The following is a 14,690-nucleotide window of genomic DNA, read 5'->3' as shown; positions in this document are numbered from 1 at the left end:
TTTGATTTACAAATAAGGAATCCTACTTCGCGGAATTTCATTTATCACGGTAGGGTCTAGAACCGATTAACCGCGATAAACGAGGGTTCACTGTACCTCAATTGACTCAGTGACAATTGGTTTGGTTGATTTGGGTTTACAACCCTCATGCTTAGTGCTGCATCCCATGAATTTCAGAAATGTAGACAGTGCCAGCTCTTCTGCAGTCTTCCCTGTGCCAAATTACATCCCTGATGAAATCGAAAAAAACGGTCCACTTCCCGGCTCTATGGCTAGGGATTCTGTTGACTGAGCTCCAAGAGAGTAAATGTTCTGCTTGCTCTGGGACCCACAGGCCCTTACGAAATCATGCCTTCGGCTTTCTGACTGAACTGTTTTCAACAGCGGGTCAAAGGGGCCCTGGTGGAGCAGTAGTTAAATGCTTGGCTGCTAACCAGAGATCTGTGGTTCAAACCTACCCTCCATGAGAAATATGTGGCAGCCCACTTCCATAAAGATTCCAGCCTTGGAAACCCTGCAGGGCAGTTCTACGCTATGCTCTGGGTGGGCCACTCTAAGTTAGAATTGACACAACGCACAATCATAATAGGGCCTGCTCGGGTGTAGTGAAGAAACTGAACTGTGCTTGGGAACATGGAACTATAGATAATCCCGTTCTCTCTACCTCCCTTTTTATTCTATGCTATCAATTCACCCAGGACAGTGCTGCTGAAGAGGACTTTCTTTGATGACATACACATTGTAGACTGACATTGTCCAATATGGCAGCTTCTAACCACATCTGGTTCATGAGCTTTGGGAAAGTGACTGTTGTGAACGAAACACTGGATCTTGCAGATTTAACCACTTTATCATCCCAGTGCTCAAAAACTCTTCTTTTCCTTTTGTAGAGAAACAGCCTGGATTCAGGCCTCTGGTGGCTCGATCCTGAGCTGGTGTAGGAGCGAGTTGTAAGCTGAGCTGACCACCACCGTTTCTCTTTTCCAGAAACCCAGAGGCCGGCCTGCGTTTGCTGAGCTGCTGACGGCTCTCACAGAGATTGCAGAGACGTAATGCTCTACGATGGGACGCCAACCCCAAAGGTCACTGTGCAAACAGTCACAAGAGAAATTCAACATAGAATCACCAACGGTGAATAGTTTGCTTTCCGGTGTTGGACACGGTGCAAAGAGCAAAGGCTTTTCAAACATTTGGATGTGCTTGAGAGACTTTTAAAACTCTTTTTCGGGGGTAATATTTTCCATGTCCCTCATGCGAAGAAGGGAGAAAGACTCTCAGCAGCCTTCATGTTGACTGTTTTTCACAATAACAGCCCCGAGAGTCCCTGTAGATATAAAACCAAGTCATGCTTTACAGGGTGAAGACATTTCTTACGGAAGTAGAGCAAGTCTTTACCTCAGTGGTCCATATATAGAAGATGAAAATGAATTCTATCAACTCATGGATCAAAGGATGTTCCTCTTCAGAATTTCATGTTTTTTAATTGTACAGACCTTGGCAGAAAATATGCCGCATAAATATGAACATTCTTTTATAATCTCCTGACATTCTTTGACAAATATGCTGTTTTGCACCTATCTGATTATTTTAGAGATAGGTGTTACTTTACAGTTCTAACTGCTGTTATAGGATGTAATCAAAGTTCCCTTTGAACATATCCTGGTGACATTTCTATTTCAAGTGATATCTGTTGTCAGGAGTAACTCAAAACCTAAATTTCAGTTCTGAGGTTTCACACTGTGCACATGTAAGATTAGATCATTAAAGGAGCCTTATTTTGTCATTAAAAGTTCCTCCACCACTGGCTTAGCCCCATTCTCTAGAGAAACAAAGCAAGTGAAGCTTGTATATGGATATCTAGAGATAAGTTTATCTCAGGGAAATGGCTCATGCAGTTGTAGAAGCTCAAAAACACAGAGTCCATGAGTCAGATAAACTGCTGCAGGTTTTCCTAACCTACATAGCTATAAGGATTGACAAACATATTATTAACATGTTAGACAGTGGGTACTGACTACAGAGACCAATGAATCCAAAGTTGACAGGTAAAACAGCATGCTGCGTCACAGACCTTAGAAGCTAATGACTCCCAGGATCAGTGTGCAATATGGCAGGCTGCTGGCCCAAGTCTGACCTGGAAATCAGCTGATGTTGAGTCAGAGTCAGAATTCAGATCCAGCAGAAAGCAGAATTTTGCCAGAATATTCAAATATATATTAGTAGTGGGCCACACCCCTGAGGAAACCCCCATTCAATTGGTTGGCATCTCAGAGATGTCATCATGGTGGTAATTATATAATATCAGATCTCAGCATGGGGGCTGACAGTATCATTACTGTTAAGCCACTGAGAATCATGGCCCAGACAATTTGACATACAGTCTTACCGATCACAGTCTACCCCTTGTCAACTTGGCACATGTGCACATCACCTTAAACCATATAATATCTCTAAATAAAAACAAGTTAGCTATATTTACATTGGGGGGAGAGGACGCTTAAGTAATTAAGGGGGGAAATTCCATTATCTTTTCATTCTATTTCCATGAATTTTTTTTAAGCTTCCTCTTATTTCCTAAGTGAAGAACACAAAAATATAGGTCACAGCAGTGGCTGTACTCAAGTGAGCATTAGTGAATGGACTGCTGTGTTACTGAGCCATGTAGAGACTCCATACCTACTATCATGGCCACTTTGTTCATGAGCCCAATAAACAATAACAGGAGTGGCTGAGGAAAAAGGACGATGGTTTTCTACAGAATAGGTGATCCTGTCCACTGGATTATTAAAATCCTCCTCTGCTGAAGTAACCCTTTGGTGACTACTCACACGAGACACACATATCCTCACTTCTTTGGCTCATTCTAAGAGGTCGTTCTATATACTTCTTCCTCATAACTCCTTGTAACCAATTTTCCTACATTGTTCCTTCCAAGTCCCTGACAATTGGCCAAAGCCCGTGAAATTATAATTTCATATGTGACTGTTTTTCTTTTCAAGCAAAATGAACCAACAGGTGCACTCATAGAAGTTATACCTATTAAGAGGATTTCCCTTCTTTCAAGAAGGTCCTAGAAATGGGCTGCAGTGATGCTGTCATCTAGTTTTGAATGATTCCTGCATATCCTTCCGAACCACCTATAAGCTAGGCACAAGTTTTCTCTTCCAATGTGATGGATCATAAGAAACTCTTCATGAGATCATAGGTGTGAACAGGAGAATGAAGGTAATGTGACAGGAGGAGAGATCATGTGCACTTGGGTCACTCCCTCATGCATCTTCCTTGTACCTTCATGCCCTGCTTGATCTAGTGTATACCACTTCCACATGCTTCTTTGCATGTCCCACTTTATAGCTCTTTGGATAAGACAACACTGAGTTCATGGTGGACAGCTTTGGCTGCATGGTTGTCCATGGTTGGACACTGAATTTTTTTAAGTGGCTCTTCTTGCCTGAGTCTTTAAGACTCCCACTAAGCAACCTTTTCCTGCATGGATCTGATAGCGGCAGAAGATACTTAAAAGATTCACCTGTGAATAATTGTGAACAGGATTCCCTGAAATGCCATCCTGCTGTGTATAAGATGAGCCCTCTTAGAAGCAAGAGAGGGGATCTCATTACCCGCAAGAGCCATGAGTAAAGAGTGTTCTCTGGACCCGAGATTCCCTGCACAGTGAACTTCTTGGATCCAGAGGACAACTATACCATCAGAGGAACAGCAGCAGAGTCTGAAGGCAGACATGGAACAGCGTTGTAGACTTCCAAGCCCATAGAGCTAGTAAAGCTGAGTGTTTCTGCACAGGATGCTGGCTTGTCGACTGGGGTGCCTCTGGACACTTAATTGGGGGAGCTGGATTTGTGGACCAATGGAAGTGGAGCTGAGTGCCTTGGGGCTGAGGTTTACTGGAGTAGGGTGCCTCTGGGCACTTAATTCTGGGGGTGGTGGTGGTGGTGTAGATTTGCTGACCCATAGAGCTTGAACTGAATGCCTTTGAGTTGAGGCTTACTGCTGATGGAATTCTCTTTGGTCATCCACTGGCAGCCCTGGAAGAACTTTGTAACCTGTCCCGATGAATGACTCTATCCTCCATTTCTCATGTGCACTACAACCTACTAACTTCCTTAATAAACCTTCTAATCATGAATTTTGTCTGTGAGCTCTGTGTAGCCATTGCACTTAGCCATGGGTGTTAGAACCTACAGGTCAAATAGAGTATACCAGTGAACATAATAAACCTACCAAAAATCTTTTTCTCAAGAACAGAGTTGTTATTTTCAAAGGATGGCAGGGTTTTGCCTCCAAATCCTAAGGGTCTATGCTGTGATTCACCAGTAAGAACTAGTCAAAGATTCCAATCTGCATTTCTATCTGCCACTGACTCATTAAGCACCATTGGGTTAGCAGATTGTATGGCCCCAAGTGGCCAAGAGGCTTGCAAGGCAATCTGAACACGTTGCAGACCCTCTCTTGTTATAGGCTTGTGTTAGTCCAGGTAGACTAGAGAAACAAACTCATAGACACTCATATGTGTATAGGAAAGAGCTTTATATACAAGTGCAATTAATATTGAGAAAACATCCCAGCCCAGTCCAGATCAAGTCCATAAGTCCAATATTAGCCCACATGTCTGGTACTAATCTATAAAGTCCTCTTCAGACTCATGAAACACATACAATGATGCCAAATACAGGCCAGTGGTGAAAAGTCTTGTGGATCCAGCAGCATTGTAAGCATCTCAGCACTGGCAGGAGTCTCCTCGTGGTTCCTCCAGCTCAGGGCACTAGGTTGGTTCCATGTGTCTTGTCAGCTACAATGTCTCCCAGGGAGTGAGCCAAGAGAGAGAATGTCTCCTGCCTCCAATGAGGGAATACAGGAGTTCCCAGAATCCTCAGGGGAAAGTCATGCCTACACAGAAGCCTCATTAGCTATGACCTGATTGACAGCCTAGACTCCACCCCTTTACTCTTAATCCTCTCAACTTGACAAACAATTATATAACTACCACTGGGCCCCACTGCAAACTAGCACCTTTCGCAGTCATTTGTTGTATAAACTGGAGTAGCATACCCAAATGAGGACTTGTCAAATTAAAAGTCCAAAGAGGGCCCTCAGGGATTGTGGCTCCTTTGTTAGTTGTGGAAAGGCCCAGATGCTAATAACGATTCTTCACCTTAGTAGAGGAACCTTGGTGGCATAGCGGTTATGTACTGGGCTGCTAACTGTAGGGTCAGCAGTTTAAAATCACCAGGCACTCCACGGGAGAAAGGCGATGCTTTCTACTCCCCAAAGAATTATTCTTGCAAACCCACAGAGGCAGTTCTACCCTCCCCTATGGGATCACTCTAATTTGGCATTAACTCAATGGCAGTGAGTCACATTAGTAAGAATATCTTCATGTGCCCACATCATTGACCTGCTATACATTTCACTGATTAGAAGGCACCCGAATTTTTGCCAGGTTAATTTCCTACCTTTTAACATATAAATGTCTTATCAATAAGTCTAGAACAGCAATTCTCAACCTGTGGGTGGCGAACCCTTTGGGGGTGGAACGACCTTTTCACAGGGTTCACCTAAGACCACTGGAAAACACATATTTCCAATGGTCTTAGGTACTGAGACACATCTCCTCTTATCAGTCTCCAGGTGGGTCCTGCAGATACACTCACATATGAGTGGCGTGATGACATCATCGCACCAACCCCATCACATAGACCCGTACAAATACAGGTGTTTGTGACAGGGTTGGTGCCATAATGCACTTACACAGACCAGTCACACATGTGTAGAGAGCAGCTACTGTGTAGAAAGCAGCTGCTGTGTTGAAAGCAGGAGTACTGGAAGTAAAACACTTCATGAATTCTAATTACTGGGTAAATGTAAAAGCATGTACTATAAAATCATCAACTACTGCAAAAAAAAAATCTGTACCATGGGAACTTTATCTGGATGCTGATTGGTCTTTTCGTATTCTGCTGTGGTTGATGTGAATACTGCCCCCTTGTGATAGTAGCATGTATGTAAAAACACAAACAATGGTAAATCATAGGAAACTTTAATGAACTATATTGACTGAACTATGCCATGTATCATCTTTTGTATTACTAAAGCTATTGTTATATATTATTTTCATTATCAAACCATCCCATGGCAATGGATTGTGTAGAGAAGAATGTTAAGAAAAGAAAATACAGTGAGGATTTTTTTAAATCATTTTATTAGTGGTTCATACAACTCTTATCCCAATCCACACACACATCAACTGTGTAAAGCTCATCTGTACAGTGAGGATTTTTTACAGTATGGTTTTACCTCAGTAATTACAGCAGGAATTGAGAAAGCGCAATGTGTTATTTGCTGTGGAGTTCTATCAGCCAAATTTATGAAGCCGAACAAACTAAAACGCCATTTGACAGCAAGCATCTGCGCTTTGCCAGCAAGGATACCAACTGTATTAGTCTGGGTACTTAGGAGAAACAAATCCACAGCAACTCATGTATAAGAGAGTTTGATGTAAAGAAAATGTGCATCACGAAAACATCCCAACCCAATGCTGCCCAAGCCCACAAGTCCAACATTAACCCATTAACCCAAAACCAGTCCACAAAGTCCTCCACCTCACAAAACAGAGGCAATGATGCCGACTGCAGGAGGAAAGCTGAGTCAGTGAACGAACAAGCATCTCAGTACTAGCTGGGGTCTCCACACGGCTGCTCCAGCACCCAGGGCTGCATCGGGATAGGTCCATGTAGCTTCTCCTTGGGGATGTCTTGTAGGAAGTCAATCTTGCAAGCTGAAGCAGGGAACTGCTAAGGCAGCTGCACCCTGGTGCAACCATCACAAAGCAAGAGACCCGAGAACTAGAAAGGCGAGGCTCACCACCCATTTATCCCTCCGCCTTTCAATTAGCCCCACATGTGATTATTGGCCAGTCTGGCACAATTAACTAACTCACCAACTATTTTAGAAGCAAAGCTGATGGACTCAGGAAAGCCAGATTTGACACTGGTGGCAAGTACCACAAACAAAACATAACATCCATTGAAGCTTCATAATTTGCTGGCACTCAGAATCGCCAGTTATGAAACCTCACACACCATTGCTGAGGATTTACTGTTGCCAGCCGCCAGAGACATTGTTTGAGTTATGAGCGGAGACGAATTTACTATGAAATTGAGTGTAATTTCCTTATCGAATGACACTGTCCTCAGAAGAATAGATGACATATCTGCTGATATTCTTGATCAGGTAATCCAGGAAATTAAAACTGCCCCACTTCCAGTATTTAGCATCCAGCTCTACAGACGTTGCAAACTGTTCACAGTTATTGATTTACGTGAGATATATTAATGATGGTGACTTTAAAGATGAGTTTCTTTTTTGCAAACTTCTTGACATGAAAACTACTGTACATGATGTATTTGACACGGTTCATTTCTGAAAGAGCCCAAGATCACTTGGGAAAAGGGTTTGTGGTGTTTGCACAGATGGTGCTCCAGCTATGCTAGGATGTCGATCTGGATTTCAACATTTGGTGCTGAATGAGTCACTGGGGCTCCTAGTTACAAACAACGCTACTTTTCCCATGGTCACAGCCCATATTCCATGTGCCCAGGGTACAAGGTGGGGGTTCTGGAACGTCTGGATGATCCCTGGGAATGAAGATTGTGATTCTAGTCTGCAGGTTAGAGAACATTGTCAGGGTAGCCCTTTTCTTTCTTGTTCATGTACTTCTTACTAATACCTCACTGATATTTCTTGGCTTCCTGAAGCTGCCTATTGACTTTAGCAAATCACACACTGCACTACTGTCTATATTACACATTACTAATAAAAGCTAAGAATTAAAACTGATGCTTATAAATGTGGTTTGCCATAGCTTGAATGCATTGTAAGTCAGAGGCTACCTGTTTCAGCTTTTTTGAGCTTTTTTGAGATAGAATTTGCCTCCATCCGTACTTCAAAATTATGATTGTTTTTAAGACCACCATTAGATCTGCATTAGAGCATAAATTCTGAGCACTAGGTTTACAGTGAAAATCTTAAATCCATTTGAGTCTCCAAATATTCCCCTTCCATTGTATTCTTTCTGACCATTAGCCAGCCACAGTGTGAATAGTTTTGCCCTCAGGCAGTGTGTATGAAAGTGGATTGCTACTACTTCCCTTGCCAGCCCACAGAGGGGCATCCTACCCTTAAGGGACTTGCCTGGGTGTGCCCGTGATGGAGTTTAGTGTACTAGAGCCCACATGGTCAAGAGTCATATTCTGACTGCCTTAGTTGGAGGACCCCTGTGGAGAGAAAGCTGTTTGTTCCTTAGGCAAATGGAACAGGGCCAACACATTTCAGGGCCCAAGGTCATGGATGGATGACAACAGCTCATCCTGGGTTGCTGATTGAAACACTGTTGGTCTGTCTTCCATCTCAAATAATCTGAACACTACTAGAGATACAAAAGTTTACCAGATTGGTCCAGCGCCTGCGAGGTAATGTAGACACTAGCTCTTATCTCAAAAATCGAAAAGGTTTGAGAGTTTACAGTCTGCAGGAGAAAAGTTATATACAAAAGAGACGAAAATTCTGTTCTAGGGCAGAAGAGAGACTCCAAATTCAAACTGTCACAAAACTGTGATCGGTGGCAGACCAAGACATCCTGGTCGCAGGTAGGATTACAGAAGCTGGAAAGGGACTGTTCTATGTAAGGTGCCGAGTTCCTGTGAACGCTCAGACACCATCATGGCCTCTTGCTAATGGCTTCCTTCACCCAGATGATGTATCTGTGTCTTGTTTTTGTCCTGTTTAAGACCTGATAAATGTGTCATTATAAGTTGTATTTTAATTTGTATTGAATTGTATTGAACTGCCCTAGAACAGTTTTTTTAAAATAAATGATTTTATTTGGGACTTTTATAGCAATTCATACATCAGTTGTGTCAAGCACATTTGTACATATGCCACCATCATCATTTTCAAAACATTTTCTTTCCATTTAAACCCTTGGTATCAGCTCCTCTTTTTTTCTCCTCCCTCTTTCCCCTCCTCCCTCCACCTTCCCTGCCTCATGCCTTCTTGATAAATTATAAACGATTATTTTCATGTCTTGTACTGTCTGCTGTCTCCCTTCACCCAAGATTCTGTTGTTCATATCCCAGGGGGAGGGGAGGAGTTGTTTTATGTCTATCATTGTGATCTTTTCCCTCTTTCCCCACTCTTCTTCTACCCACCCTCATGGTATCACTATTCCCATTACTGTTCCTGAGGGCTTTATCTGTCCTGGATTCCGTGTGTCGAGAGCTCTTATCTGTACCTGTGTACATGCTCCGGTCTAGCTGGATTCGTAAGGCAGAACTAGGTTCATGATAGTGGGGTGAAGGAAGCATTAAAGAACAAGAGGAATGTTGTGTGTTTTCTCAGTGCTAAAATGCACCCTGGATGGCTCATCCCTTCCTTGTGGTCCTTCTGTGAGGGGATATCCAATTTTCTACAGATGGGCTTTGGGTCTCCACTTCCACTCCTCTCATTTACATCGATATGATTGTTTATTTTGCGGTTTTCTAATGCCTGACACCTGATCCTGTCAACACCTCATGATCACACAAGCTACTGGGCTTCTTCCATGTGGGCTTTATTGCTTCCCTGCTAGAGGGCCACTTGTTTAACCTCAAGTCTTTAAGACCCCAGGTGCTATATCTTCTTATAGCCAGGAACCATCAGTTTTCTTCACCACATTTGCTTGTGCATCCATTTTAACTTCAACGATTGTGTAGGGAAGGTGAACATCACAGAATGGCAGGTTATTAGAACAATGTGTTCTTGCGTTGAGGGAGGACTTGAGCAGAGGCCCAATGTCATCTGCTACCTTGCTATTTAATATACAAATGTATACACATAGACTTATATCCCTATCTTTGTATATTAACATATTTACATATATACATGCCTGTATTTATACTTCTATAAATGTCTTTTGCCTCATAGTTTCTCCCACTATTTCCTTTATTTTCCTCCTGCCCCACTATCACCTAGAACATATCTTAATGGAAAAATAAAGAGATAGGTGGTACAACTCTTTTAAACATATTTAAGCCATTGAATTGTATGACATATTATATTATATACCAATAAAACTGTTTTTTAGTAATCAAGAGATAGGATTATAGCACACATTTGTTTCTAAATACTTTGATGCAAAAATATTCAGGTATTTTATAACTATCTTAGTGTAATTTATTTAATACAATTTTTTTTAGTTCTTCAAATATTTATTTTATGCATTTAAAACAATACTTTGAGAAAGTTGTATTTGCATTCGAAAAATCTTTAGCAAAGAATAAGAGTCTCTCCATCAAATGGGATTTCTGAATCTGGAGAGGCTTCTGCTGGACCATGCACTAAACCTACCAGTTACTAATTGTGGTAGTTATATAATCTGTTGTCAGTTTGAGACCTACGAGTAATGGGGTGGAGTTTAGCCTGTCAATCAGGTCTCAGCTTGATGACCTCACGTGGAGGCGCTAAGGACATAACTTGCTACAGGCTCACTCCCTGGAAGACATCCCAGCTGAGAAGAGACATGGAGCTATTCTAGAGTCCTGGAGCTGACGGAGCCACGTGGAGACCCCTGCTAGTGTTGAGATGTTTCCACTGCCACTGGATCCACAAGATTTTCCACCCTCTGACCTGAGATCTTCCTTCACTCAGTGTCATTTCATGTGTTTCGTGAGTCTGAAGAGGACTTTATAGATTGGTATTGGACATATGGGCTAATATCAGACTTATGGAATGATATGGTCTGAGCTGGGATGTTTTCTCAATATTCAATTTCTCTTATATATAAAACTCTTTCTTATATACATATGTGTCTCCCTGGATTTGTTTCTCTGGTCTACCCAGACTATCACACTAATCATTGGTCTGAAAGCCCTCCCTTGAGGATTTAATTTTGCCTAGCCCTGTGGGCTGATAAATGAGCCCTTGTGGGTCAATGTGTCTTTGCACATTTCATTATAATGTTTGGCTTTGTCTTGTCCAGCTGCCCTTTGAAAGTTTCTATTCACTTCTTTAATTTCATCATTTCTTCCAGTTCCTTTAACTACTCTATGATGAAGCACACGTTGCTGAGACCCTTCTGACATCCATTTTTATCTTTTCTTTCTTTCTTGTCTTTTTAATGACCCTTTGATTTCTTCATGAATGATGTTCTTGATATCTTCCCACAGGTCATCAGATCCTCTGTGATTAGTGTCCAATGTGTCACATCTATTCTTGAGTTCTTGAAATGCATAGATGGGCTATGGAACAGACCATCAATTGCTCGTAAGTAAGTTCAGGATGGAGCTGAAGAAAATGAAGACAAATCTATGAGAGCCAAATTACCACCTTGAGTCTCTCCCACCTGACTTTTGAGAACATCTCAAGCACAGAAAATCCTGTGAGGCGGTTCTCTTCTGTCACGTGGGGATGCGATGTATAAAATTTTGACTCCAAAGCACCTAACAACAACAAGTAGTGGTGTTAAATCTCTCTGGAGGCCATGGTTTCTCCATGTCATTCTCAAAACAAGAAGCCAGCAACCTAATTCAGAATGGCAACCTTTGCTGTTACCACTAGGTAAGGTTTGCTACTGAAGGCTAGTGGATAGAGACCAGTGGTCCTGCCACACATCCTGGGCTGCAGAGCACAGCCCGCAGCACAGAACAATCCACCTCCAAATGTCGACAGAACAGACGTTGAAAGAGGTAGACGAATTGCATGTCTATGAAGGCTAGGGATACAGAAATCTTGCCCATCACCCAGCTCTGTTTATCACTCAGTCCTCAGGTGGCCTCTTCTTCCTCTACCCTCTCTTGGTCCCCATCAATAGTAGCCACCAACAATCGGTCCAGCATTCTGACAAAATGAGACCATCTGCAGAGACAAAGTGGAAGGGAAGGCTGCTTGGATCACAACAGTGTTCTCTAGCACCTCTGTGGTTGCCATAACAACAGCCTGGTTATTGCAGAAAAGTTGGTGTAAGGCATGGGAGCACTCCCTGGCTGACTTGACCTCACTCCACTTTTGTCTGGCCTGTAGCTCCCTCTGAAATGTTGCCACAGCTTCCATATGCTTCTTGACCCAGCCCTTGCTGTGACAGTGCTTCCTGCGTGTCATCTTGAGCATGTGTGGGAACTTCCAAGTTCCATACCACAGAGAAACTGAGAATAACTTATGGGAAACAAGAATTTCTCCCAAGTTGTTCTCCCCCAAATATATGCCAGACTTAGCTGCTTGAGAATGACTTCACTTGGAGGTCATCAAGAATAGATCAGGGGTCATTCTCCCTAAGAGCTATCAGCCATCTCGACCAAGCAGACACCACTGTTTATCCCACAACAAGTAGGGCCCACTCCCTTCTGATAAGGATAGTAGTTGTCTGTTTTTTTGTAGGAGACCCCAGAGAGGTCAAATCTGTCCAAAGATGACCAAGGTTAGGCTTCCATCATGAATCTAGGGTCTGCCCATCTTGTCACATGTATACCCCTAGACCTTCCCATTTCTATGGGCACTCCCCAGCTTCATCCCCTTCCTGTCACGCTTATGCCCATCATAGATCCCCTTCCTACAATGTGTATGCCTATTGTAGTGCCCCTTCCTGTGATGTGTAGTAACCTGTAATCATGTCCCCCTAAAGAGATATAACGCTTGGTTAGCAATAAAGAAAAAGCTCTCTCTGGCTCCTGAGGCCTGGGAGCTCTCCCCGGTCCCTGAGGCTATCGCCTGCTCTCGTGGCCGGGCTCCCCCCCTCCCCCCCGCGAGGAGCTGGGGCTGAGGTGAGCATGCTACCATGAATTGTGTCTGACTCCATTATTTGAATCTCTCTTCTATCTCTCATGCTCTCTATGACTTTACTATAATCTTTACGTATTATCGCTGTACAATTGCGCCTACTGGAACTGTGATGATTTGTGGCGGACCCCTCTCCTCACCCCACAATAACTCAGATAACCTCTAAATGGCTGCCCCCCACCCTCTCCACCCCGCACCACCCCAAATTCCACGACGTCACCATGCTTTGCAGCAGAGTTTATCTGATCATGGCTGTTCTCCAGATCGGGGCAATCATTGGGCATGAGGTAACCCCCTCCAGAAGTCCCCAACACAACCAGAGAAAATGTGCCCCCCCCTCCCCCGCTTAGCAATACCTCCAACCCAACCCTCCTGCCTCTACCTGTCTAACACCATTCTCCCTCTCCTCACCCAAAATCATTGGTTAGAGAACGTGAACGCTCCACCTCCTTTTCCTGGTGTGGTTCTCACACATAAAAACCATTTGAAAGCTTTAGTGGGGTGGTGGGGGAGGGGGAGCATGAAGGGAAACTTGGGGAGACTGTGGCAGGGTAATTGTTGCCTAATATGATGATTATAATTAATATCACTAAATTGTTCATCTGGAGAATGCTGCATTGGCAAATACAGTATGACATATATTTTTACCATAATAAAACAAAAAGTGAAAAACAGCAATATAAGCAATACATTCTGCTGCACCTTCTTCCCCCTTCCCCTCCTTCTGATTTAACGGCTCTGAGGTGCTCAGGGAACCTTGGTGGTTTTAGAGCAAAACACTCAGTTTCCCTTGAGTTTTATGCTCTTTTAAGAACTATCTAAATGGGATCTAATTGAAAGCAGCAAGTCAAAACTTACATATGAACTTTAGGGGACAGTGAGTTTTCATGAATGGGAAGAGCAACTCAGGAGCCAAGGGTGAGAATGACTATACAATTGGAAGGGTGTAATCAATGTCAACATAATTCAAATGTCTTGATATTTCTTTAGCCTTCCTCCTTCAATGTCCAACTTTCATATGCATATGATGCAGCTGAAAATACCAAGGTGTGAGTCAGGTGCACCTTAGACCTCAAAGTAACATACTTGCTTTTCAAAGATTTACCTAATACAAATACAATACCGAATACAAATGCAGCAGATTTACCTAATATAATGCGCCATTTGATCTATTGATTGTTGCTTCCATGAACAATCATGGAAGGTGAAATCATTATGGAGTCATGTAAGGTGAAATCCATGGAAAAATTTTTCTCCCTCTGTCATGATGTCACCTTTTGGTCCACGTGTGAGGATTTGGGTTTTCTTTACATGGGATTGTGATCCAGACTGAAGACTGCAATCCTTGATTGTCATCAGCAAGTTCTCCAAGCTCTCCACCTCACATTCAGCGAGCAAGTTTGTGTCACCTGCATATCACATGTTGTTAAGAAGCCTTCCTCCCATCCTGATGCCCTAGTCTTCATACTAGCCAGCTTCTCTGATGATCTGCTCAGCATACAGATTGAATAAGTATGGTGAGAGGATACAACCCTGAAACACACCTTTCCCGATTTTAAACCATGTAGCAGTTCCTTATTCTGTTCATACAACTGCCTCTTAATCTATGTACAGGTTCCACATGAGCACAATGGAGTGTTCTGGAATTCTCTTTTTTTTTTTCAAGGCAATCCAAAATTTGGTATGATCCACACAGTCAAATTCCTTTGCATAGTCAATGAAAGACAAGTAAACATCTTTCTGGTCCTCTCTGCTTTCACACAAGATCCATCTGACATCAGCAATGATCTCTCTTGTTCCACGTCCTCCTCTGACTCTGATCAGAACCTTTGGCAGCTCTCTGTCAGTGTACTGCTGCAAACTTC

At 42.8% G+C, this 14,690-nt stretch overlaps 1 protein-coding gene across 1 annotated transcript in view; it reads left to right on the top strand.

Moving 5' to 3' along the window:
• The window catches only part of TXK (TXK tyrosine kinase), a 65,672-nt gene extending 64,619 nt beyond the window's left edge, over window positions 1-1,053 (top strand). Inside the window, exon 14 of the mRNA XM_004706274.1 lies at window positions 988-1,053. Within this exon, the coding sequence (XP_004706331.1) occupies window positions 988-1,053 (66 nt within the window). The remainder of the gene's footprint in view (window positions 1-987) is intronic.
• Window positions 1,054-14,690: the final 13,637 nt, after the last annotated feature.

This window comes from Echinops telfairi, unplaced genomic scaffold (genome assembly GCF_000313985.2).
Source record: "Echinops telfairi isolate 266 unplaced genomic scaffold, ASM31398v2 ScPeMD7_7468;HRSCAF=8506_0, whole genome shotgun sequence".
In the NCBI taxonomy this organism is placed as follows: Eukaryota; Metazoa; Chordata; class Mammalia; order Afrosoricida; family Tenrecidae; genus Echinops; species Echinops telfairi.
Note: the sequence above shows the minus strand (reverse complement) of the source record. Positions and strands in the feature narration are given on the sequence as shown.